General features: G+C 42.3%; 1 protein-coding gene across 4 annotated transcripts in view; it reads left to right on the top strand.

The window, feature by feature from the left end:
- TAF5L (TATA-box binding protein associated factor 5 like) overlaps positions 1–19,164 on the top strand; it is a 32,735-nt gene extending 13,571 nt beyond the window's left edge. For 2 of the 4 annotated variants that reach the window (XM_031003492.3, XM_004028560.5), the window contains exons 3-5: positions 2,111–2,215; positions 9,402–10,126; positions 17,196–19,164. In XM_031003492.3, coding sequence (XP_030859352.3) covers positions 2,111–2,215; positions 9,402–10,126; positions 17,196–17,993 — 1,628 coding nt within the window. In that variant the 3' untranslated portion in view covers positions 17,994–19,164. Of the gene's footprint in view, positions 1–2,110; positions 2,216–5,445; positions 5,905–6,128; positions 6,204–9,401; positions 10,127–17,195 lie in introns of those variants that run through there. The other 2 variants (XM_031003493.3, XM_063707654.1) reach the window with 2 other exon arrangements.
- Positions 19,165–26,508: the final 7,344 nt, after the last annotated feature.

Below are 26,508 nucleotides of genomic sequence, written 5' to 3'. Positions count from 1 at the left end.
AGGAATGAACAATATTAAACAGACTTCCAGAACTTTGCTCGTCTAAGTTGTCTTAGTTTCAATAGAATAGCTTATTAGGAGAAAGTGTTACTGCTGGAAAACCACCAGGAAAAGTGAGAAACATGAAATATGATTATCAGAAGATTTTGTCCTAGATTTTTCCATTAATTGAGTAATCTGAAGAATTCTTTTTTCAGCAGACATTTAGTGAACATCTGCTATAGGCCAAGTGCTGAAAAGTTCTAGAGATAGCTACGATTTGACCCTAGCTCTGAGAAGCTAAGTGTTCTAATTGGGAAGTGAGGCAGGTAAGTCAGTGATTGTAGAAGAGCATGAGGTAGTAAGTTCTGTGAGGGGGAGGTTCAGTGGTAGCAGAAAAGATCATCCAAATTAGGCTGGCAAGCCAAGGAAGGATCCCCAAAAGGCCTTGTGATTCCTGACATATAGTTGGGGGTCACTAAATAGTTGAAAGAGTGAGCTGAGTTGCAAAGGAACTATTAGATGTTTACCAGGGAACAAATTGGAGGAGGGTGTCCAAGTTTTCAAATGTGAATTTTAGAAAACTCAGTCTGGTGGCAGTATTGATAAGGCAGCCCAGATTAGAATCGAGGAAACTAGTTAAAAGACGCAGTCCAGTGAGAAGTGAGGACAGCCTCAGTTGAGGAAGTGGTAATGGGAGTGGAGAGGAGAGGATAAATTTTAGGGATCTGTAGGACTTAGTGACAGTAACTAAGCGGGGGGCAAGAAGAAGGAGGAGGAGTCCCTCCCTTGCATGCAGGCTTGCAGCAGGTCCTCTCTTCTGACTGTCTCTTCCTTCTCCTGGAGTAGGTTGGCTTTCCTCTCACCTGTGTTTCCCTTTCTACGTATTTCCTGTTATGGCGCCCTCAGTCCTGCCACATTCATCACCATTTCTCCATCCATATTCCATTGACAAAATGCATTCATGTTTCATTCAGGACACGGTTAAAGGTGGCTTCCCTTGGTTTTTAGCCACCTTCTTTCCCCGGTGTTCCCCACTCCTCTTGTAAACAGGAGGAGAATGGTTTTTGTTTTTTGTTTTTAGAAAGCATAAACTCACAGATTGGAGATTAAGTGTGTGTTTACATACTGAATATTGAGACTCCAGCCTTGTTTCCCCTGCACCAATTCATATGCCCGGAATACTGCAGCCAGGCACACATGCTCCAGGAAGGCAAGTAAACGATCCTTCCCTGATGAGTCCAACTTGCCCAAGAAGAAAGACGAAAAGACAGTGATGTTGGGACATTGCTCACCCTGGTCACCCTGGAGGATGAGCCTCACCACCCAGAGTGCCTCACTGTAAGACAGCCAGGGGCCATTGAACGCTAGAAGAAACATCTCATAAGAAGGGCAGATGGAAAGAAACAGAAGAAAACTTCAAAAATACCTTGTTTTAAATACTTAAGATTCAAAAAGCATAGCGTGTTTGGGGGAAAAAGAGAATGTTGAGAATGGAAAAAGTTATCAATTAGATACATGATAGTAAAAAATAAAAACTCATTAGGTATTATAAGTAATGTAGGGGGAAATAGTAGAAGGGCTGAAAGGTGAGGAAGGCTTTTAGAAAGTAGAGCAAAAAGACAAAGAAATGGAGTAATAGGAGAAAAAAATTAAAGGATTGGTTCAGGATATCCGACCTTGAAATTGTAGGAGTCTTGGAAGATAGGGAATTATCAAAATGAACTAGAAGACATGAATTTCCAGATTGAAAGGGCCCACTAAGTGCCCAGCACAGCGGTTGACAATGAACCCACACCAAGGCACCCGTGAAATGTCAGAACATAGGATCAAACATTTCCTGATGAATCTCATGGATTTATGTACCTGTGCTCTCTCATTCACCTTGTCCTGTGCTTTATGCCTTTCCTTCCCTGGCCTTCATTTTATTGGGCTTCAGGAGGGAGGGGAGAGAAGCAAGTGTCATCAGTCTGTCATGTTTAACCAGGACCCAGCATGCTTTGGAAACCTGCTGAAATGTCAGTTGCTGTGCATGTGCGCACAACACCCTCCTTCACCCATTCTGCCACATACCGGGTTAATAATCGTCTCTCTGTTTCCCGCCCTGACTTGTGTATCTTCTCCTCTTTAGTGCAATCAGAATCTGGTTGTGCCAACATAGTGTCTGCAGCCCCTTGCCAGGCAGAACCCCAGCAATATGAAGTACAGTTTGGACGACTGCGGAATTTTCTCACTGGTAAGTACTCAGCTCTAGAACCTTTTCTTATTAAGAAAACAGAGTAATACAGACCAACTCTGGGCACACTGCTTGTGAGTTAGCCCTGCTCCACGAGGAGCGGTAAAAAGAAAAATAAAAAAAATAGAGTAATGCAGATTTCCCTCTGAACCAACTATATTCCACAATTGGTGTGAGGTACTAGGGCTTCGAAGGTACTCTTAACACAGTTCTTGCATTCAAACTTATGGTCTATTGGAATTCCTGAAGAGTTCAATCACGAGGTTTAAGTTTACAAGGGCAGAGCTCTGGGTGTTTTATTCACTGTTTTATTCATGGCCTTCAGCACAGTGACTTGTGACTTGTATTGAATAAGTAAAAACTGTCAGCTATGCAGAGAAACATCCTTAAATACAGCACATTTGAAATGTACATGACATCTCTACTAATAATATAGTACATTTCACAATGGTCTTTGCCCCTTATTTCCAAAAGTGCAAGTAAATAGTCCTTATGAATGAACAGGCAAAAATGCTAGAAGTTGTCGTTTAGACCAGTTTTTGAGTGGCAGAATGACCACTTGAGATAAGAATAAAAAAGATACTGTAGCACATATTAGGAAGAAAAACATTAAGAGCCCCAGAAGATAAATTGGAAAGGGATGTGAATATAAAAATTTACACCAGGATAACTCACTTTAGCAATCAACCGAGTGTATTAATACTTCACTGCAAAAATCATTGCAATTCTGTAACAATAAAATTATGCCATTGAGTTTATTTTATTATACACCTATGCTTCAGTGATTAAAAAAATACAAAAATGTATGTAATGTCATTAGGGTCGTCTGAGTGTCACTCATAATGGAAATAAGTCATGTCCATGACAAGAGCCATCTCACTGTCATGAGTCAGAATATACCACTATTAAAATTATACATTTGGTGATTTACTTTTGTGTCTGTTTTCCTCATTAGACTATATGCTCCATGAGGGCGGGGACCATATCAATATATCTTAGGACAATAACTATCCTGGCATGTAGTCAGCACTTAACATAAATACAGGCTGAACGAATGAAGGAGACAGGCTCAAAGAAGCCAGATAATTTGCTTCTTTTTCTTTTTTTTGAGACAGGGTCTTGTTCTGTTGCCCAGGCAGGAGTGCAGTGGCATGATCACGGCTCACTGCAGCCTTGACCTTCTGAGATCAAGTGATCCTCCCATCTCAGCCTCCTGAGTAGCTGGGACCACAAGCATGTGCCACCACACCTGGCTAATTTTTTTAAATTTTTTTGTAGAGACAGGGTCTCACCGTGTTGCCCAGGCTGGTTTCAAACTCCAGGCCTCAAGCAGTCCTCCCATCTTGGCCTCCCAAAGTGCTGAGATTGTAGGCACAAGCCACCACACCCAGCCAAGACATTTGTTTCTAAACCAGCTTCCCCACCACTAGTATGGTGAAAATAAATCTGTCATGGAGAGATTAATATCATATTTTTTTAACTGAGTAAAATAACTTTCTAAAAACTGAGTTAAATTTTTATGCAAGTTGCTTAAAGCCTCAGAAACCAATGCCAATGATAAAAAATATCTCTAAGTTCTTACCTCTCAATGAAAGAAACCCTTATTATAAATTCAGTTTTTCTTTTTTTATCCTTAGTGGAAATTGATCACTGCACTGAAATATTTAAGATTTATATGATATGCAGAATTAATGGAACTTCCTTTTTTCAAACATAATAGAGTTATTTTACTAAAGCCTTAATTTTCATGATTTTTCGTTTTTGTAACTATTAAACAGACTATTCTCTACTTATGAATTCTGTCACCCAACAACCATGAAACTGATAAGATAACCCCACTAGAGGGTTTTATTTTGTAACGCTTATTTCCTGTAATATTTTGACCATTTTCTCCAACTGTAGACTATAGTAAATATAGATTCTTTGCTTTAAAATACCATTATGGGGGCCAGGTAAAACTAGGATAATTCTATGTGTGTGTAAGGCCAGATGTATTATTTTGGTTTATATATTGATTACTATGTACTCGTCGTTTACCATTAAAAATTATTACCACAAGGATTGTTTGGCCAGAACTTTACATTTCAAAAGATTATAGTCTATCAACCATTTCCTTTAAGTTCTTTGTTTCTGAACTGAGAAAGTTGTCTGTTATTTTGTCTGTAATTTGATTCTTTAATCCTTTGGTTTAAAGGATCATTATTTTAAAGGGGTTAATATATATTGATCACTTTGGACCGCTGCTCCTGGAATGTTTTTCTCTACCCTCAGGTCTCTGAAGAGCAGTTAACCAAATCAAATGAATAGTTATTTCCTGATCACCAAGATAAAGTATAAGATATACTCATTAATCTATTTTAGAAGCAGTCCTAGCATAAAAACACTATAGGTAAAAGTTTTTACATAAAATTTGAATATCACAGAAGCAGTTTCACAGACCAGCATGAGATCAATTGCTGAATCATATAGGAATTGCATTCAGAATGAAAGGAGAAAGTGATTTGGTTGGGGGTAGTCAGAGAAGGCTTTACTGAGCAGGAGGTAGGCTTTAAGTCAGCACTTGCAGGATGGATTGAGTTTCAGTAGACTGGAAGAGGAGGAGGAAGAGGAGTAATTTGGGTAAGAAATAACATGAGCAAAAAGGCAGGCTTGACGACTGTACAGGAACAACTAAGGCTTTGCTATGAATGGGGGTTTCAGGCTGGAGATCAATGAATATTAGTCTGAAAGCAGTTTGTAAAATTATTTGTAAGAGGAATGGCAGGGAGACTGACTGTTAATTAAAGTGCTTGGCAATCTTGAGAAATGAGGTGAGAAAGGACCAGAATTTGACAGCATCGTGGAACTGGAAGGCAGGAGCTTTATTTCATAGTTAAATTACCAAGGTGGAATCTCCAAGGCTCAGGAGTAAAGGAGGAAGAAGAGGTGATGATGGCTCAGGCTTTAAGACTGGAGTGGAGATGAAGATTTATTGAAAATAAATAAGTCAGAAGGGTTTATGTTTTTTAAATTGTCATGACAGTGGCATCCTACTGCATAGCTTGCAGTGGGAAATTTGAGGCTAGGATTTAGGAGAAAGATAAAGACTTGTAATAAAGAACATGTAGCATCAGCTACATGGAGATGCAAATTAAAGTCTTAAGAAATGATAACATCTCAAAGGAAGATACTAGGGAAAGATATAAGAGTATCTATGTCTATATCCACCTGAATGTATTTTTCCTCCACAGGTTGTCTGTAGATGAGAGATTCTGTGAGCTCACCTATTGCCGTAGGTCCTATTCTTCAGGAGGTGTAGTGGGAAGAACACAGCCTTTGGAGTCAAGCAACCTCTGGATTTGAACCAGGGCCAGCTGTGACTCTTAAACATGATCATGGATGCAAAGTACCTGGCTCCTAAGAGGCACACACCCAGTGTTAATTCTTTAAAGTGAAATGAGCATTTGAGGATTGACAGGAGGAAGAGGAACCAAAAAGGGAGTGACGACAGGACCAAGTAGTGTGGGGTTTCAGAATAAAGGACAGAGGAGTGCTAGTCAGTAGAGCCAAACCTTGAAGAAAGGTAGAGGAGAATGAGGACCGACAGGATTAGTTTTGTTTAATTTAGTATCCTTTTTACTACTAATTTCCATGAACTCATGAAAAACTCCATTGTTCTCTCATTTACCGCCAGTAGAGTTGGGCACCAGGTGGGCCTTCATTACATTTCGGTGGGTAGATAGAAGGAAGAAAAAGTGTACTTTCAGAGGATATGTTTGTTACTTTTGCGGTTAGAAAAAAATGTATTTTAAGTGAGTACACTTTCAGTAAAATACAGAGTATGTTAGATTGCAAGGGAATAATTTAAAGTGGGAGTTAGAATTCTGAATCTCACCTTCTTCCAAATTGATCAATTTTTTTGTTTTATACCCAGCACACTGTTCTCTTCAGACAAGAGAGAGCAATTAAGCAATTTTGAACCTATGAGCTGAAGCAACAGTGAATTTCAGTAAGTTTTAAAGTAGTACATCACTATTTCTTGATAGCTAGGTTTTTTTCTAAACTTACTCAATTAAAATGCCTCTCATTTTAGGAAATGAGCCTGAAATTTTGTTTCTAAGGAGTTGAAAACAATCCTTCATCCCAATAAAATACAAAGGAAAAAGAAAAACCAAAATCTAGTCACAGTTCTCGAAAGAAACAGCCAAGAGCCAACAGGATGGATATGTAGAGGTTTACTTTAAGGAATTGTTCCATGCAATTGTGGAGGCTTGGCACATTCAAAATCAGGGCGGGCCAGCAGGCTGGAGACCCAGGAAAGAGTTAGTATTGCAGTTCAAATCCAAAGGCTCTCTGCTGGCAGAATTCCTTCTACTGGGGGAAGATAAGTCTTTTTCTATTAAAGCCTAAACTGATTGATTGATTGATTGGATGAGGCCCACACTTTATGGAAGGTAATCTGCTTTACTCAAAGTCTGCTGACTTAAACGTGTTAATCTCATCTAAAAAAAAATTTAAAAATACCTTCACAGAAACATTTAAAATAATGTTTGACTGAATATCTGTGTGCCGTGGGCCCCCCCACAGTTTGACATGTAAAAGTAACCTCACAAGTCCACTCCTTATTAACTTGGCATCCGTATGCATCTCCTTATTCCATACTTAATCTCCAAATAAAGAGAATAACAAGTTCATACTTCCACCTAACCTAATAAAATTATCCTGTGTACAACCAAAAAACACACTAACCTTTTCCCCAGAGGAGAATGCAAAGTCCTTGGATGATGTTTACTCCTCTCCGTGATATTCCATAATTTTGATACGGTGAGGTAAAGTTAACAATACTTAAATACTATGATATGGAGTCAGTAATCTGGCCAGGCACAGTGGCTCACGCCCTTAATCCCAGCACTTCGGAAGTCTGAGATGGGTATATCACTTAAGGTCGGGAGCTCAAGACCAACCTGGCCACCATGATGAAACCTCATCTCTACTAAAAAATATATGTATATATATACAAAAATTAGCTGAGCGTGGTGTCACACGCCTGTAGCTACTCGATAGGCTGAGGCAGGACAATCACTTGAACCCAGGAGGTAGAGGATGCAATGAGCCGAGATCGCGCCACTGCACTCCAGCCTGGGTGACGGAGTGAGACTCCATCTCAAAAAAATAAAGTCAGTAATCCGATGTTCCATGATAAGGGAACGAGAAAGGAAAGAATGTGAAGATATTTTCTTTTTATATATCTATATATAGACATTCACACCGAAACATTCGTAACAAAATAAGAAATACAACAATTACAGTCCTCGTTTCCGTAGCTGGTCACATGGTGGTTGCTGGTATTCATGGTTGCCTCTTTCCACTACCCATTCTGTATTCCCTTCGCACTCATCTTGCAAGCTGATCGTGGTTTACCTGGTGGGGTGACCCAAACCTTCATTCTTCAGGGGTGTGGGCCATTCATAGTTCTGTATGGATTGTTGTCATTTTTATCGACTGTAATCACAGGGCAGGGTACAGAGATGTCCTAAGGGATCTCCTTAAGCCAGACATACTCCTCCTTACCTCCATTGTGTAGCAGTTCCAGTTCCTCTTGGGCAGGATCGATTACCCCAGCCAACACTGTAACTCCCTTCCTTGCCTATTGATTCAGAGGTGTGAGGAGCCCAAAGTGGCTGGGTGGCTGTCTTAACTTCCAGTTCAGTGGAATGATTGTAATTTTTCATCCTCTAAATAATGTATTTGAGTAGGGATACATTTATTCTAAAATGCATATTATGAATATTATGCAGCAGATTCATTCACCTTGTGATAAAGTGAAATAGGGTGTTAAGCAGAAATAACATGCAGATATCTTTTATCATCAAATTAGGGAGCAGGATTCTCTGATGCAGTATTCCTCAGTCTTAAACCCTGTATTGATGCCTTTTCATGAAAAAAAAAAAAATGCTACCAGAACATAAGTGCTGACTTAAAACATTTTTATTTTAATTTATTTAAATATGTACAAACATTACACTAGATCTAAAACCTTTATGCTTATTATATTTCTTTATGAAACCCAGACTCATTACAGATAAGAGACAAGCAAAACCCCAAAAGCAGTCAAGTTGAAAATAACACTGAGTGAATGTAACGGATGGATTTTGCCAGAACTACCTTGCTACTGCAAGCAGGCATCTGGACAGCACTGGTGACTGTGACACGGGCTGGTCTCAGCTCCTTGGGGGGCTTCTGCCCTGCAGTGGCCCTGCTGTCTCCCCACTGTGTATGAATCACATCGAAACCTTTGCTCCCTCACAGCATGCCTTGAGCACTTATTTAGGTGTCAAATATACCTCTGTTCTTTTCTCATTCACCCATGAATTCAAGCTGTACACCTTTTAAATAACATTCTCTGTCTTACAGTTTCATGGCGCTAAACTCCCAAGTTAGTAAGTAGTTGAGTCTTAATGACGTAAAATGGTCTTATTTGTAAATTATCACTGCAAAAGAGAATTTAACTTGTTAACCAACAAAATCAGAATGAATATGCTGACGAGACAATTGTTAATGAAGGCTGTCATGTTAACACAGGACACGCCAGCCTGTATAACCAGACATGTTAATGAGCCCACTAAAATAACTGCTTTGATTTTACTTGAGACAATGGATGCCAAAAGTAATCACAAAACACAAACTAGAGCACTAAAATCACTTGTCAGTACTTACTTGTTAAGCGGACATCCAGATAATTCTGAATATACTGTGTGTTGATTATTTTTTACATTATCATCAAAGTAAAAAATTGTGAAGAACTCAATCTTCCAAGAATGTGTTTAAGTACCCTCAGATATCTGAGGTCCCCAATTTGAAGAAACCCTAACGTATTGGGAAAAAATACTAAATCTTGAAGACCTGGGTACAAGCCACTGTATTGTTGTGAACTCTGGCAAGTCACTTAACCACTCTGGGCATTAAGTTCCTGAGTTGTGCCCAACTTCAAGCCCTGATTTGCTGGACTTCAGAGTTCATGCTCTTTGTTCAATCAAAAGGCCTTTGAAATTCCAGAATCCTGTGTTGGGCTTATAGTTCAATCAGTACTCTTAAAAAATGGGGTCCTGGCAAGAAAGCATTATATGATGGTGGTGATCCCCAGGAGGGATCACATTATTCTGTAAGATTATGCTGATTATAAAGCCTTCTTTTTCTTTCATTATAGATTCTGATTCCCAGCATAGCCACGAAGTGATGCCTCTCCTCTATCCTCTCTTTGTCTACCTCCATCTGAACCTGGTCCAAAACAGTCCGAAGAGCACAGTGGAAAGTTTTTACAGCCGCTTCCATGGAATGTTTCTGCAGAATGCTAGCCAGAAGGATGTCATTGAGCAGCTACAGACCACTCAAACCATCCAGGACATCCTATCTAACTTCAAGCTTCGAGCATTCCTAGATAACAAGTACGTGGTCCGTCTCCAAGAAGACAGCTACAACTACCTTATCCGCTACCTCCAAAGTGACAACAATACCGCCCTGTGCAAAGTCCTCACCTTACATATTCATCTTGACGTGCAGCCTGCCAAGAGAACAGACTATCAGCTGTATGCCAGTGGCAGCTCCTCCCGCAGTGAGAACAACGGTTTGGAGCCCCCTGACATGCCCAGCCCTATTCTGCAGAACGAGGCTGCCCTAGAGGTCTTACAGGAGAGCATTAAGCGCGTCAAGGATGGGCCTCCCTCCCTCACTACCATCTGCTTCTATGCCTTCTATAACACAGAGCAGCTGTTGAACACTGCAGAAATCTCCCCCGATAGCAAGCTGCTTGCTGCTGGGTTTGACAACTCCTGTATAAAACTTTGGAGTTTACGATCCAAGAAGTTAAAATCAGAGCCCCATCAAGTAGACGTGTCCCGCATCCATTTGGCTTGTGATATTCTGGAGGAGGAGGTATGAATACCATTTTTTTCTTCCCTGCACCCGCCTTCCTAATTTCCTTAGAATGTCCTTACCAAACACGACGTGTCTTAGAATGGACTTCCTAGTTTCCCTCATCATACAGCTAAAGCCAGACTAATGACATGTAACCTGTAGCCATTGAATTCCTGCACATGCCTAACCTAAGATGCAAAAACAATTTTTAGCAGCATTAACTTCTTATTAATGAATGGTCAGTATTTATACTATGTGAAATGTGGATAGCAACACTAAGCCTAATGAAAGACCTTTAGCTAATATTGACTTTAGCTGAGATTTGCAGTAAATATACACTTATGTGTGTGCACATTTGCTCAGGTACAAATAATCGGTAGTAGGATAACTGAGTCGAAGGACCTCCATTGTAAACTGTAATGAATATTATTTTCCCCACAGAAGGTTGTGCCATTTCACAGTCTCAGCAACAGTAGTAAGAACACTGGCATCCCTGCACCCTCACCACACTGGATGGTATTGGCTTTCTGAGGCCAGTGCATATCCTGTGGCTCCATGTACCCCGGGGTGTTCCCAGACCCCACTTGGAGAAGTATCACAGGAAGTAGAGTTGCCAGCTCCCCTCCCCTCATCAGTCAGTGTTCAATCTTGTTTGGCTTGTAACAGTTTAGGACAGTCATTGAAAAGGGCAGGCGCAGCTTGGGTTTCAGGTCACCAAAAATCACTACCTTATAAAAAATGTGGGCCAAGGAAGATAGAAATTAAACTTCACAGAATTAACTTTTCTTTAGAGTGGTCCTGAAAAAGCTGTGGGCCAAAGTATTTTTGTCTTATCACCACTGAAATTCAGGTAGCTCTGCCTCACATTACGTTGGACGGAAAATTCTTTACACAATGTTGAATAATTAAGGAGCAAAAAAATCACTCTAATTAAATTACAGTTAATGATAAGGATGTCAAGAATATTGGGTGCCCTAAATTAAACCTGTTTTCCTGTTCTGTTTTCTGAGTCCGCTTCCAGTTAGGATGGCCCTTGAATTTTTGATTCTTGCAACCCAGACAGTATAATTGAAGGATTTCCTTGTGATGAGTGAAGAGTCTAGCTTCCCATGTAGAAGCTTTAATTCCTAGAATTTTATAGTACTCTCCAAAATATTTTTTATTACATTTGTATTTGAATTTTCAAACATCTCTTTTCCTTGGAGATAGTTCCCTTTTTGGGAGTTCTTCTGATAAAACTGAGGAATACTGCCTGCGTTTGCTTTCAATTTTCTGTAAATACAAAAAAAATTACACTGACCTTATTAGCTTTGATGATACAGAGTTTGGAGATTATTCTGTGCATTAAAAATTAATATTAAGGAAGATAGCCTTATGACATCTGATAACAGTAGACCAAAATAAAACATTTTAAGACTCTGGCCACTACTGGTAACTAGCTCTGTGACTTGTCCTATGTTTATTTCCGGGTATCAGAAGTGTATCTGAAGACTCAGAAGTCAGGAACCGCATGCGGAATTCCAGGAACTGAAAGAAATTAAGTATGGCTGGAGTTAGGAGAGGGGCCAAGACAGGAAGTGATGTAGTGACACTGTCTTATATGAGCAATTATGGCGGCCAAACTAGGGTAGTGGCAGTGGCAAAGGAGACATGGATGAACTAGAGAAGAGCTCGGTTATTCAATTACTGTAGGGAGAGCAAGCATCAAGGGTGACGTTTGTGTTTCAGGCTTAAACAGTTAGATGTCCATCAAGAAGAAAGCAAAAGACGTCATTGGAATGGTGGTTTTGTTTAAGCATTTCTGGCTTTCCATCATGGTTCATACTGAAAGTACTGTAGATGCTAGCTAACCTCTGCCCTTTTTAAGAATAAACCTTTTTTTTAAACTTAAGAACTAAAGCTGAGATTCTCCTATTCTGTTGTTGAGGGGCTTCTTGCGTGGGATTTCTGCATGCCCGCCCATTTTATCACAGCAATTTGAGAAGTTTTCTTTTTGGTTTCTGACAACAAGCATTTGGGGAGAAAGCCAGGCATAAATTAGTTACGATAGTTGGTGTTTAATGTTTCTCCAGCGAAAATTTGGACTTTTCTTTTTCCCTTGTAGAATGCATAATTAAAACAGACTATTATTTTGAAATGAAATATTGAATATTAAAAAAATAAAATAGAGACTCTTAATACAGGAGCCACAAACTCACATACCTAGAGAAACCAAACAGGTAAAAGCAAGTGGTGAAGCCACATGGATTAATGAGATGATAGAAAGTACAAAATCACTATGTAAGTCAGATTAAAAAGCCAGCTTGCACTCTCTGCTTTCATCTTTTTGAAGCAATAACTATTACATAAATCAGTGAATACAGTATTTCTACAGTATTTGAAACGGTGTTCACACCTAGCAATTCCACTTCTAGACATATATCCAAGAGAATGGAAAACATGTGCACACAGGCACTTGTACATGAATATTTATGGAAGCATTATTCACAATAGCCAAAAAGTGGAAACAGTCCAAATGGCCATCAAGATGAATGAATAAATAAAATGTAGTGTGTGCATGCAGTGGAATATTATTTGCCCATAAAAAGAAATGAAGCACTGATGCAGGCTGCAACATGGATGAACTTGAAAGCTTTATGCTACGTGAAAGAAGCCAGTCATAAAAGGTCACCTACTGTTATTCCTTGCATAGGAAATATCCAGATAGGCACGTCCATAGAGACAGAGAGGAGAGGAGTGGTTGCCAGGGGCTGGGCAAGGAGAATGAGAGTGGCCGCTAATGGGTGTGGCATTTCTTTGTGAGGTAATGAAAATGTTCTGTATTAGATAGTGGTGATGATTGCACAACTCTGTGAATGTACTAAAAATCATTGAATTGTACACTTTGAAAGAATTATATAGTATGTAATTATATCTCAGTTTAAAAAAAAAAACAGGAAAACAGTAACCAAAATCTTCTATGTAAGCTTAAAATTTTCTGTTAATTATGCCAAATAAAACTGAATTCACAGCACTGTCCTGTAGCTTCTGTTGTCTCCCACTTAAAGATCATCTAGGTTAACCTTTGGAAAGGTGTTAAGTGACATAGCAGTCCCTTGCTTTTTACCTTGGTATGAGCAGCCCTCCTCCCGTTTCAGACACTGAGATGAAGAGTGAAACCTTCATTCTCCATCTTTTGTTCTATATGAAATGGAGATAGAAATGATATCCGGCTGGGTGCGGCGGCTCACGCCTGTAATCCCAGCACTTTGGGAGGCCGAGGCAGGTGGATCACAAGGTCAGGAGTTCAAGACCAGCCTGGCCAAGATGGTGAAACCCCATCTCTATGAAAAATACAAAAATTAGCTGGGCGTGGTGGCAGACACCTGTAATCCCAGCAACTCAGGAGGCTGAGGCAGGAGAATCACTTGAACCCAGGCAGCAGGGGTTGCAGTGAGCTGAGACCGCGCCACTGCACTCCAGCCTGGGCGATAGAGTGAGATTCTGTCTCAAAAAAAAAAAAAAGAAAAAAGAAATGAGATATCCAACCCTTACCCCTGTTGATTGATACCTATGTATTTTTAATATTTGAGCAACATGGCAAAACCACAGAGATACCAAACCAAGGATTTGCTCTTCTTTCTTTTCAGCTGTGTGTATGCAGCTACGCTTATCACTACCAGCACCCGCCTCCTTAACTCAGCAGTAAAACAGCTGTGTGCAATTCATTTATGTGTCTGGTTGTTTTGCCCCCAATCTGGTCTTCTTTAGGTTTGAAAAGTAAAGAAGGCAATATTAGCAGCAATACTCAATTCTATAATCTGTGTATCAAATTGTCATTTAGATTAATGCTATCCAATGGGAATATGATGTGAGCCATATAGTAATTTAAATTTTTCTAGTAGCCACATCTAAAAAGGTTAAAAATTTGTTAAAATTAATTTTAATGATGTATTTCATTCAAACTAATATGAACAAATTATTTCAGCATGTAAGCAATATAAAAAATCATTCATGAAACCTGTTACGTACATCTCTTTTGGTCCTAAGTTTTAGAAATCTGATATGTATTTTACATGAACAGCACATGTCGATTCATGCTAGCCAGTATCCAACTTTTCTGTTCTAGTTCAGGCTGCTGTCATCTCCCATGTAGATAGCAGCGATTCACTTGCTTCCAAGTCTAATACACTCACAAGTCCAGCCAAATTTAATGTCTTCCTGTTCCACTGACAGCTAATTAGAGAATAGATGGAGGCTAAATTCCAGACCCCAAGAAAGGACCCCTGGTCTAGGGGGAAACGTGAATGTGAGCTCTGAGGTAGTTGGAGCCTCAGAGTCCAGGAGCAGACGGCTATAACAAATCTGAGGTTTCAGGGACTCCATAGTCCAGAGCAGGGGCAGCAAACTACAGCACAAGGGTGCATGAGATGATACTTGATCTCTTTATTTTTCTTGTTAAATTTCTATTTCATGTGTGTTTCATAATGTATATAATAAGATTTATTATTACATGAATATGCTTTACAAATTAAACATTTCTATTTGGGATGCATACCCAATTACTGTGGAGCATTCAGGCTGAATCGTAGGGTATGGTATTTATCCTGTCGGCAGGAGAGAGAAGTGAAAACCCATGGAGTTGGGCCCTTGTAAATCAGCTGCTCGACCGTGCTGAGGCCCGTGTGGGACTGGTTGAGCCACACCGAAAATGTGGCTGGGTTATTTTAAGCTGTGGTCCTGGCAGAGGGCTGACAGTGATAGCCAACAGGAACATTCTGGTTTCTCCATTCCTTGGTCTACAGAGTCAGCTGGACACGTTTCCACCAGCCTGGGACAATCATCAAGATCCCTGGGGAGCACCAGCTGGACTCCCAGCCCATGCTCCTAGCCCATGCACCTTCATCTCCAATTGTGATGCTTTCACCACTGAGGAGGTGAAGGCCACTTCCATAGCTTCTTGTTCCAAATGAAGACCACTTACACCTCAGAGGCAGTAACATGTCCTTTAATTCACAGTTAACTTTCACAGGATCTTTGTTTAATTCATCTGGTGTCATTTTTGTTCCCACAGTCTTTATATAAACTTTCTGGTGTAGAGCAGTGAGTCATTCTTGAAATTTTAAAGTGTTGTTGTAACTTCTTTGGAAAGGAAAATTACTAATATTCTTGGTAGCACTCAGTAGACCCTTAAGCTCCCAAATACTTAATGTATTTTTAATGTTGAGTGTTTGGAATAGCCATTGTGAATATTCATGAACATCAGTGTTTATTTTCTCTCAACTTTTTCTTAAATATGTACACATGGGAGGCATTCATTTTATTTTGAATTTAACTATTTTCAAGTAGAAAAAAAGGCTGCCACAATGAACCAACAAAGCTGACTGGTTCGGGGATCTTCATCATACTCCTTTCTTCTGGTGTTTAATTAAAACCCATTTTAATTGATGAATTCTGGGACAGAAGAGACAGCTGTAGTTTTGAGGAGTTTATCTGTGTGGGAATAAAGGGAAATGAATTTTGAAAACAGATGGTATACTTGTGGGGAGAGGACCAGGAAAGGGGACTCTTTCTGAGTACCATTAGTTGCCGTCTTTTCTGTCGTCACACACAGGAAATTATTTCGAAGAATCACGTGAATCACTTGGCTTTGCTTAAAGCACTTCTGAATCCACACCTTGTTTTGTTACTTTGGGGGAGATGTTTTTTGAGACCCTCCAGAAAGTCACTTTAAAAACTTCATTCTTATTTATTTTGAAACACTAAGCAGTTTGTGGCTGGTCACTAGGCAGGGGGAGCTGTGATTTACTAGTAACTGTACCTTTCTAGCTTACTGTTAATTCTTAAACATCCAGGTTTTATTTTGGCTAAACTCCTCTGATAGTTCTGGGTTTTGTTTGTGTTTGTTTTTGTTTTGGGGTTTTTGGGGCACAGGGTCTTGCTCTGTCCCCCAGGCTGGAGTGCAGTGGTGCCATCACAGTTCACTGCAACTTCAACTTCCCAGGCTCAAGTGAGCCTCCTACCTTAGCCTCCCAAGTGTCTGGGACCACAGGCATGCGCCACCATGCCCAGCTAATTTTTAAAATTTTTTTGGTAAAGAGTCTCCCTATGTTGCCCAGGCTGGTCTCCCAACTCCTGAGCTCCAGTGATCCTCCTGCCTTGGCCTCCCAAACTGTTGGGCTTACACTGCGAGCCACCATGCCTGAACCAATAGTTGTGTGTTAATCTTGAAGTGAGGCCGGGCGCGGTGGCTCACGCCTATAATTCCAGCACTTTGGGAGGCCAAGGCGGGCGGATCACCTGAGGTCGGGAGTTCAAGACCAGCCTGACCAACATGGAGAAACCCCATCTCTACTAAAAATACAAAATTAGCCAGGCGTGGTGGCACATGCCTGTAATCCCAGCTACTTGGGATGCTGAGGCAGGAGAATCGCTTGAACCCAGGAGTCGGAGGTTGTGGTGAGCCGAGATCACACCATTGCACTCCAACCTGGGCAACAAGAGCGAAACTCCATCTGAAAAAAAAAAAAATCTTGAAGTGATACCACATCTGCCTTCATGTGTTGCTGTGTCCATCATTAACCCCCATCATGGGAGGAAGGAACATGTCAGGACTTAACGAAATGTTGTTGTCAGTTAAATGGAATAAAAACAGCAGTATGGCTTATAAAGCAGCTAAAACTGATGGATGAAGGCAATGCCCATAGAATAGAACAATCTAAGAGCCTCACATAAATTCAAAAGTAAATATTTTCAAATGGCACACATCAGAATTAACCGTACAAGCTATCCTCAATCGAAGGGTAAGGTCCACAGTCATTACTCTGCAGTGGCCTTGCATTTCTGTATCTTTTAATCTGATATAGTCTGAGCTGCAAGGTGAATTTAAGGGGAGCAATTTGTAAGTCGTAAGAGACTTTTATTCAGTTATGAGTTATCTTCCTGGGGTAGCGTTCAAGGGCAAGGCCACTGTCATTTGCTGGATAGATGCTATTTCCCAAGCAGTCTCAGTTCTCTACTTTTTTTTCTCCTGGACTTGTTTTCCTTGTCAGACCACTGAACATTTTTTGTGTGTGTTTCTTTTCCCACCCCACCCCACTGTTCCCAGGATGATGAGGATGATAATGCAGGCACAGAGATGAAGATACTGCGGGGCCACTGCGGACCAGTGTACAGCACGAGGTTCCTCGCGGACAGCTCAGGGTTGCTCTCTTGTTCTGAAGACATGTCCATCAGATACTGGGATCTGGGGAGTTTCACCAACACTGTGTTGTACCAAGGACATGCCTATCCTGTGTGGGATCTGGACATCAGTCCATATAGCCTGTACTTCGCCAGCGGTTCCCACGACCGCACCGCCAGGCTGTGGTCATTTGATCGGACGTACCCGCTGAGGATATATGCAGGACACCTGGCAGATGTGGACTGTGTCAAATTCCACCCTAATTCAAACTACTTGGCCACGGGCTCAACCGACAAGACCGTCCGGCTGTGGAGCGCTCAGCAGGGGAACTCGGTGAGGCTTTTCACAGGCCACCGTGGCCCCGTGCTTTCTCTCGCCTTTTCTCCCAACGGTAAGTACTTGGCGTCTGCTGGCGAGGACCAGCGGTTGAAGCTGTGGGACTTGGCCTCTGGGACCCTTTATAAAGAGTTGAGAGGCCACACAGACAATATCACCAGCCTCACCTTCAGTCCAGACAGCGGCTTGATTGCCTCTGCCTCCATGGACAACTCGGTGCGCGTCTGGGACATCAGGAACACTTACTGCAGTGCACCTGCCGACGGCTCCTCCAGCGAGCTCGTGGGCGTGTACACCGGGCAGATGAGCAACGTCCTGAGCGTGCAGTTCATGGCCTGTAACCTTCTTCTGGTGACTGGAATTACACAAGAAAATCAGGAACATTAATTTTTTAACTTTGTTGGAACGGACTGGGGTAACAGTGGAAAGCCTCCAGTTGCAATCCTTCAATGAGCTGAGATTGAATCATTGACTGTGAAAGAGCCCCCTCCTCCCCTCTCTCCTGGGCCCTCATTCCGGGCAGGTCCCCCTTCACTCAGCCCCCCAGTGTCGAAGGCCAAGGTTGGGGAGGGGAACAGGAGAGAGGCAATGATGAGTGATCAAGAATTAGGGTGCCCTGGAGGTCACTCACAAGTCCTCATGGAGACTCTGCCGTGACCTCGCGCATGCGAGCACCTTCCTGTCTCTCATTTTCCCCATCTGACCGGGGCTAGGTTTGGTTAGAGGGCGGCTGTAGAGCACCCTCAGGAGAAGTGGCGCCGCAGGGGTCACGCACGGTCCAGCCCTCAGGTGGGAGGGAAGTCCTTGTTGGCAGAGGGATGTGGGGCGGGAACGAGGAAAGGGGAGGGCATGATCCTGGCAAATAGTCTTTCCTTTTCCGTAATTACAGAGAACCAGGATTTTTTTTAATTATTGTTATTATAATTATAATTATTATTATTATTGACATGAGGAAACCTAGCACTGGCAGAGGGCACCTTCTCTGCTTTTAATCTTTCAGGTTTGACTCCTGGCACTGGCTTTGATACTTGGAATTTTGAGGTTCAGGGAATTCAGAGAATTTGGTAGCACAGTGTATTGGGAGAAAGGGAAATTTCGGGTGACAGATTGATCACCCTGGCTGACATGTTTCTGGAAGTGGGTGGGTGGGTTTGATTGAGAACATTTTGGGCTCCTGCAGTGATGGTGGGAAAGAAAAATTCTTTCCAAAGCTGCACTTCTCTTAATAATTCTCTCCCCTCAAAAGAAAGATTATGATAAAGAATAATTTGGAGTAATAAGTAACAAGATAGAATTAGAAAAATGTTGAATTTCTGAATGACCATTCAGAGGTGTGGCTTTTTCCACGTCTTTTTCTCCTGCAATGAACTGCTCCCACGTCCTGCACTGCAATACCAGTCTAATGAACACTTTGTGAAACAAATCGTAAGTATGTACGCACGCATATCAAACTATGCTCTGAGGATAAAGCAAGTTCTAATTTGTGGAAAAAGGATTAAATATTTCTGTTTTCTGAAAAGAGTTATTTTGTATTTTGTTTTCTATTAAAATGTATTTAGTTTCAAAAAAAAAAAGTGTTGGCATCTCATTTCATCTCTGAGGACAGGCGGGTGAGTGTTCTGTCCTGGGATGGTGTGTCTCTCACCTCTCATCAGGGCAATAACCCGTCGGTTACCTAGGCCACACTGTCCCCAACGAAGGTGCATTTTTATCTGTTCTTGGGTTCTGTTTAGCTTACTTTGAATCATGATTCCCTTAGTATTCACTTGGATTATTGATGGCATTTAATGCTGTTTGTACATCCAAGATTAATAGTTGCTGACTGGAGACCACATATATTTCACCATCTAGAGTCATTTGATGAGATCCTACTTCGCACTTCCTTCAAAGACCCCACTATAAAATCTCCAAGGGGCATAAGAACTGGACTGTTTAATAAACTCAAACTATGTATTGAACAATTCCAGATAAAGGACTCATTCAAAGTAAAGTGAACTTCAAAACATAATTTTCTCGGCCGGGTGTAGTGGCTCACTCTTGTAATCCCAGCACTTTGGGAGGCCAAGGCAGGCAGATCACCCAAGGTCAGGAGTTTAAGACCAGTCTGACCAACATGGCAAAACCTCATCTCTACTAAAAATACAAAAATTAGCCGGGCGTGGTGGCGAGCACCTGTAATCCCAGCTACTCAGAAGTCTGAGGCAAGAAGAATCGCTTGAACCTGGGAGGCGGAGGTTGCAGTGAGCTGAGATCGAATCACTGCACTCCAGCCTAGGAGACAGAGCGAGACTGTCTCAAAAAAAAGAAAAAAAAAATAATTTTCTGACAAGGACACCAAGAATCATTAGGAAATTAAGTAGGAAGACTAGAATTCTATGCCAGTTTTTTTTTTTACTTGAACCTACAATGCTGATTAATCAGAAATTTTTCTTATTTATAAAATCCATATATTTGAGACACTGGAAGAAGGGTCCTTTGGTAGTAGCCTGATGGCATCACCTTCCGTGTGTTCTGCACGTAAAGCCTAGAGTTCAAATGTGTTCTGATCTGTAATAAGCAAACTCTTAGGTGAGATGCTGTGGTATATTACCAGAAACAACAAAATCTCTAAGTTGGACAGAATTATTCTCTGAAGTGAAAGTACATCTCTGACAGGATGATTTGGAAAGGTTTTGTGTGTGTTTGTGGGTTAGTGCAGAGAGATTGCACTCTTTTCTCCGAAGGGTAGGCGTGCAGGACTTGCACCATTTTGTAGACGACATACTTAATGTGCAGCAACGCTCTGTTACTCGTCCATATCTGACATGGAATAGTCACAGGTCTTGAACATGCGCCATAGATTCAGTATCCTTAGGTTCTAGCAGGAGGGTGTAGCCATGGAGATAGAAAAATGTTTTTTAAAAACCTCCAAAAAAGAAATAAGGATATTTAATAAGCATGTAGGTAGTACTTACCATGGGCCAGAAACTGCTCCAAGAGGTTTATGAAAATTAACTTACTTTATCTCAAAAACCGTCTGAGGGGAGTGTATTTTTAACCCCATTTCACAGATGAGGATTCCGAGGCGCTGAAGGATTAAGCCACTTGCCAAGGGTCACAGCTGGTGGTCGAGGAAGCCAGATTTTAACCTGGGCATTCTGGCTGCAGAGCTCCTGCTTTTATCCCTACTCTGTTGTCTGCCTTCATTCCTGCAGTACCAGGTAAAGACGGAACTGTGGTTAGGAGTAACTAAATGTTCCCAGCCAAAGTTACGAGACTCTTGCTTCTCTCTGCCCAATAAACTAGCAGCAACAAACAGGATCAGGACCTGGCAGTAAGAACAGACCTATACAATATATGGCAAAAAGAAACTTCAGGCCATGTGCGGTGGCTCACGCCTGTAATCCCAGCACTTTGGAGGCCGAGGCAGGCGGATCACCTGAGGTCAGGAGTTCGAGACCAGCCTGGCCAACATGGTGAAACCCTGTGTCTACTAATATTAAAAAATTAGCTGGACCCACTTGGTGGCGCATGCCTGTAATCCCAGCTACTTGGGAGGCTGAGGCAGAATCACTGGAACCCGGGAGGCAGAGGTTGCAGTGAGCCGAGATCGTGCCACTGCACTCCAGCATGGGCAACAGAGCGAGATTCCGTCTCAAAAAGAAAGAAAGAAAGAAAGAAACTTCAGAATATTTTGTTACTCTGAACCACAATGATAAATCTCTAAAATGTGTATAAGGTGCGGAAGTGTTTAACCAGCTGAGGCCAGGCATGGTGGCTCACACCTATAATCCCAGCACTTTGGGAAGCCAAGGCAGGATTACTTGAGCCCAGGAGTTCAAGACCAGCCTGGGCAACATAGTGAGACCCTATCTCTACAAAAATTTTTTAAAAAATAGCAGGGCGTGGTGGCTCACTACTGTGCTCCCAGCTACTTGGGAGGCTGAGCTGGGAGGATCACTTAAGCCTGGGAGGTTGAGCCAGCCGTGAGCCATGATGACACCACTGCACTCCAGCTTGAGAGACAGCATAAGACCGTGTCTTAAAAAAAAGTTTTTTAATAAAATGTAAAAATAACCAGCCGAAATTTCTTAGGACAGACTCAGAAAATCAGACTGTAATGTTAATTTAGCAAGAGACTGGCCAAATGGAAGAAAATTAAAGCAATGAATAAAGATGAAATAGGGAACAATTTAAAGTTTTTGTATTCAAGATTCAGCTTCTAAGGATATGATTACCACCTTTCTGTTTGTTTTATTTACATGTTTAAAATGTCTTGGTGGCATAAGAAAATGTATTGAGCATGGCAGGCTTCTGATTTTGCTATTGCCCAGATCCGTGTTTAAGTGTACGGATTAAAAGATTAGTCTGTGCTTCAACTTGGCTCTCAGTTGCATATTTTAGAAAGGTGTTCATTATATACCCAGCCCAGACCAAAAATTTTTTTTTTTTTTTTTTTTTTTTGAGACGGAGTCTTGCTGTCACCCAGGCTGGAGTCTAGTGGCGTGATCTCAGCTCATGCAACCTCCACCTCCCTAGTTCAAGCAATTCCCCTGCATCAGCCTCCCGAGTAGCTGGGATTACAGGTGCACACCACCATGCCTGGCTAATTTTTTTTATTTTTAATAGAGATAGGATTTCACCATGTTGGCCAGACCAGTCTTGAACTCTTAACCTCAGGCAATCCACCTGCTTCAGCCTCCCAAAGTGCTGGGATTATAGGAATGAGCCACCGCACCTGGCCAAAAATTCATATTGACACCTCACATAGCAGCAAAGTGAGTCTGAAACTGCTTTGGGCTAAACAGAAAGTCTCTATTATAGAATTTAAGGAACACACTTTTTTTTTTTTTTTTTTTGGAGACGAAGTCTCACTCTGTCACCCAGGCTGGAGTGCAGTGGCATGATCTTGGCTTACTGCAACCTCTGCCTCCCGCGTTCAAGCAATTCTCCTGCCTCAGCCTCCCAAGTAGCTGGGATTACAGGCATGTACAATTACACCTAGCTAATTTTTGTATTTTTAGTAGAGACGAGGTTTCACCATGTTGGCCAGGCTGGTCTCAAACTCCTGACCTCAGGTGATCCACTTGCCTCGGCCCCCCAAAGTGCTGGGATTACAGGCATGAGCCACCATGCCCGGCCAGGAACACAAATGTTTCTTGTCAATTTGACTAATTGAAGGACAACTTGCTAACTTACCTATGATCAACTGAAATCTCTAAAATAAATTTTTATTTATTTCATCTTTTTTTGAGAAAGAATCTCACTCTGCCTGCCCAGACGAGTACCGTGGTGTGAACACGGCTCATTGCAACCTCCGCCTCCTAGACTCAAGTGATCCTCCCACCTCAGTCTCCCAGGTAGCTGGGACCACAGACTTGCACACCATGCTAGGCTAATTTTGTAAATTTTTGTAGAAGTGAGTCTCTCACTGTATTGCCCAGGCTGGTCTCAAACTCTTGGGCTCAAGCAATCCTCCCACCTCAGTCTCCCAAAGTGCTAGGATTATAGGCATGAGCCACCGCACCTAGCCTAAAAAATTTGTATATAAAAATATGAGTTTCTACTATGAGTGAACATTGTATCTGTGGGTAGAAATACAGTGGAAAGCAAAACTGATATAGTCCCTGGCTTGAATTTATAGTTTAGAGAGGGAGACAGGTTTTTTGTTTTTGCTTTTGTTTGTTTGTTTGTTTATTTTGAGATGGAGTTTTGCTCTTGTCGCCCAGGCTGGAGTGCAATGGTGTGACCTTGGCTCACTGCAACTTCCGCCTCCCAGGTTCAAGCTATTCTCCTGCCTCAGCCTCCCGAGTAGCTGGGATTACAGGTGTGCACCACCATGCCCGGCTAATTTTTGTGTTTTTAGTAGAGGTGGGGTTTCACCATTTTGGTCAGGCTGGTCTTGAACTCCTGACCACAAGTGATCCACCTGCCTCGGCCTCCCAAAGTGCTGGGATCATAGGCGTCAGCCACCGAGCCTGGCCGAGAGACAGGTTAAAACACCATAAAGATATAATTTCAAGCTGTAGTAAGTACAATCCAATGTGTTATGGAAATATATACCAGGGGATCTAATTTAGATTAAGCATTCAAAGAAGGCTTCTCTGAGGAAGTAGTAATTAAGCTTATACCTGGAGAATAAGTGGGAGTTAGCCAGGCAGAGTTGAATGGTGTGCAGACCCCAAAATGAGAAACAGACTGGTGCACTCAAAGAAGCTCAGTGGGACTGAGGCAGTGTAAGAAAAGGTTGGACAGTTGGCAGGGCCTTGGGCACCAGCGGGAATTTGGTTTTATCTTCAATGGGATGGAAGCCATTGAAGGATGTAGAAGAGGACAGTGATGTGATCCAGCCTCGAACTGGGTGTCACCAGTGACAGGAAGACAGAGACAGCACATTTACCACCGCAATTCCACTTTAACATCAGGATAACTCAACATTTACTGAGCCTGATCTGTGCCAAACATGTCAGGGCACAGCTGATGTTGGACACCAGCAGCCCGTGGGGCAATTGACTCAATGAGGCCTCCAACCATAGGGACATGAATCCTGTCACCAACCACTTGAATGAGTTTGGATGCAGATCCTGCCCGAGTTCAGCTTTCAGATGAGACCAAAGCCCTGGCTGACACCTTGATTGCAGACTTGTGGCAGGCCTTGAGGCAGAGGCTCCCAGCTCAGGCATGCCCAGATTCCTGACCACAGAAGACATGAGGTGGCCAGGTGACTCACACCTGTAATCCCAGCATTTTGGGAGGTTGAGGCAGGCAGATCCCTTGAGCCCATGAGTTTGAGATCAGCCTGGACAACATGGCGAAACCCTGTTTCTATTTAAAAACACACAAACACACACAAATTAGCTGGGTGTAGTGGCATGCACCTGTAGTCCCAGCTACTTGGGAGGCTGGGGTAGGAGGATCACCTGAGCCTGGGAGGTTGAGGCTACAGTGAGCCAAGATTGCACCACTGCACTTCAGCCTGGGTAACAGAGTGAGACTCTGTCAAAAAGAAAAAAAGGAAGGAAGGGAGGGAGGGAGGGAGGGAGGAAGGAAGGAAGGAAGGCAGGCAGGCAGGCAGGCAGGCAAGCAGAAGTGATGAGATGCAGCAATAGATAACTATCCCATCTGTCTGGCTGCACAGCCCATTCTTTTTACTGCTACGCTATAGAAAATAAAATAATTACTAATTTTTTAAAATCGCTGGCAACTGTAAGGAATGTAGATTGGAGGACATAAGAGTGAGAGCAAGGAGACTGGTTACAATCATCATAAAAGGGAGGGACAAGGGTGATGTGGACCACAGTGGAAGTGGAGAGCATGGACAAGTCCAGTGAGCACGTTAGAGGTAGGATTAGCTGGACCTTGTATCAGGGTTGAATGGGGGAAGGGAGGAGAAAAAAGAATTAGGGATGACCCGCCTCTTTCTGTTATAAGCAACTTGGACTGGGTTGCCATTTATTGTGGTGCAAAACTACAGAAAGAGGAGGTTCAGGGGAAAGGATCAAGAGTTCAGTTTTGAACTTCGTAAGTTTGAGATGCTTATCAGAGAACCACATGAAGATAGCAGATAGGCACTTGGGTAGACGTGCCTGGAGCTCAGGAGAGGTCTGGGCTTGTGCTCATTTGGGAATTGTTTCCATTTGAGTGCTTTCTGCTACAAGGGACCGAAATCTGACTTCAGGTGGCCTTTTTAAGTAAGGATTTTACTGGTTCGCTATAATGGAAAGTCTGAGGGCTCAGGTGGGTTTCATGTGCAACTCACTATGAGCCCACCTCTGTTCACCTTTGCCCTCTTCTGTGGCTGGCTTTTCCCATGGTTGTGAGAGGGCTACCAACTGTGACTAGGACCAGACAGTCCTCATTCATGTCTAGGGGGAGTGTGAGCTCACTTCCTATTCTTCACTCTTAAGAGCAGCCCCTTAAACCTCTCCAGTTTGGATTAGGCCTTCAGTCATTGAACCAGTACCTGACAAGGTATAGCCATATTAGCTTGTAATAAGTTGAGGGCAGTCCCCCAATCCTGACATAATGGGGGGAAAGTGAATGTTGGAGTCAAGCACAATATCTTCCCCAAGAGTCACTGGCATGTAATTGGAATTTGAAGCCTTGCAAATAAATGTGATGACCAAGGATAACAGAATAGAGTGAGAAGGGATGAGAACTTAGACGTATGCTGTGGAGTCCACTAAAACTCAGAGGTCAGAAAGGAGTAGCCAACAAAGGAAGAAAAACAGAAGAAGGTGATATGAAACTATGAGGCACTTAAAAGAGTATCCCTGTGACCTTGAAACAGGAGGAAATTTCTTTTTTTTTTTTTTTTTTTTCTTGAGACGGAGTTTTGCTCTTGTTGCCCAGGCTGGAGTGCAATGGCACGATCTCAACTCACTCCAACCTCCGCCTCCTGGGTTCAAGTGATTCTCCGGCCTCAGCCTCCCTAGTAGCTGGGATTACAGGCACCCACCACCACGCCCAGCTATTTTTTTTATTTTTAGTAGAGATGGAGTTTCACTATGTTGGCCAAGCTGGTCTCCAACTCCTGACCTCAGGTAATCCACCTGCCACAACCTCCACCTCCCAGGTTCAAGCAATTCTCCTGCCTCAGCCTCTCGAGTAGCTGGGATTACAGGCATGTGCCAACATGCTCAGCTAATTTTGTATTTTTAGTAGACACAGGGTTTTTCCATGTTGGTCAGGCTGGTCTTGAACTTCCAACCTCAGGTGATCCGCTCACCTCTGCCTCCCGAAGTGCTGGGATTACAGGTGTGAGCCACCGCGCCTGGCCGGAAATTTCTAAAGAAACGAAAAGGCACTAACCAAAAGGGAAAGATGGATTCAATTGTAAACCATCTCTTACTCAAAGACACCACAAAAAGAGTGAGAAGGCATGCTACAGAATGTGAAAAGACGCTTGTAAAACACGAGCAAC

The sequence above is a fragment of the Gorilla gorilla genome, chromosome 1, assembly GCF_029281585.2.
Source record: "Gorilla gorilla gorilla isolate KB3781 chromosome 1, NHGRI_mGorGor1-v2.1_pri, whole genome shotgun sequence".
In the NCBI taxonomy this organism is placed as follows: Eukaryota; Metazoa; Chordata; class Mammalia; order Primates; family Hominidae; genus Gorilla; species Gorilla gorilla.
Note: the sequence above shows the minus strand (reverse complement) of the source record. Positions and strands in the feature narration are given on the sequence as shown.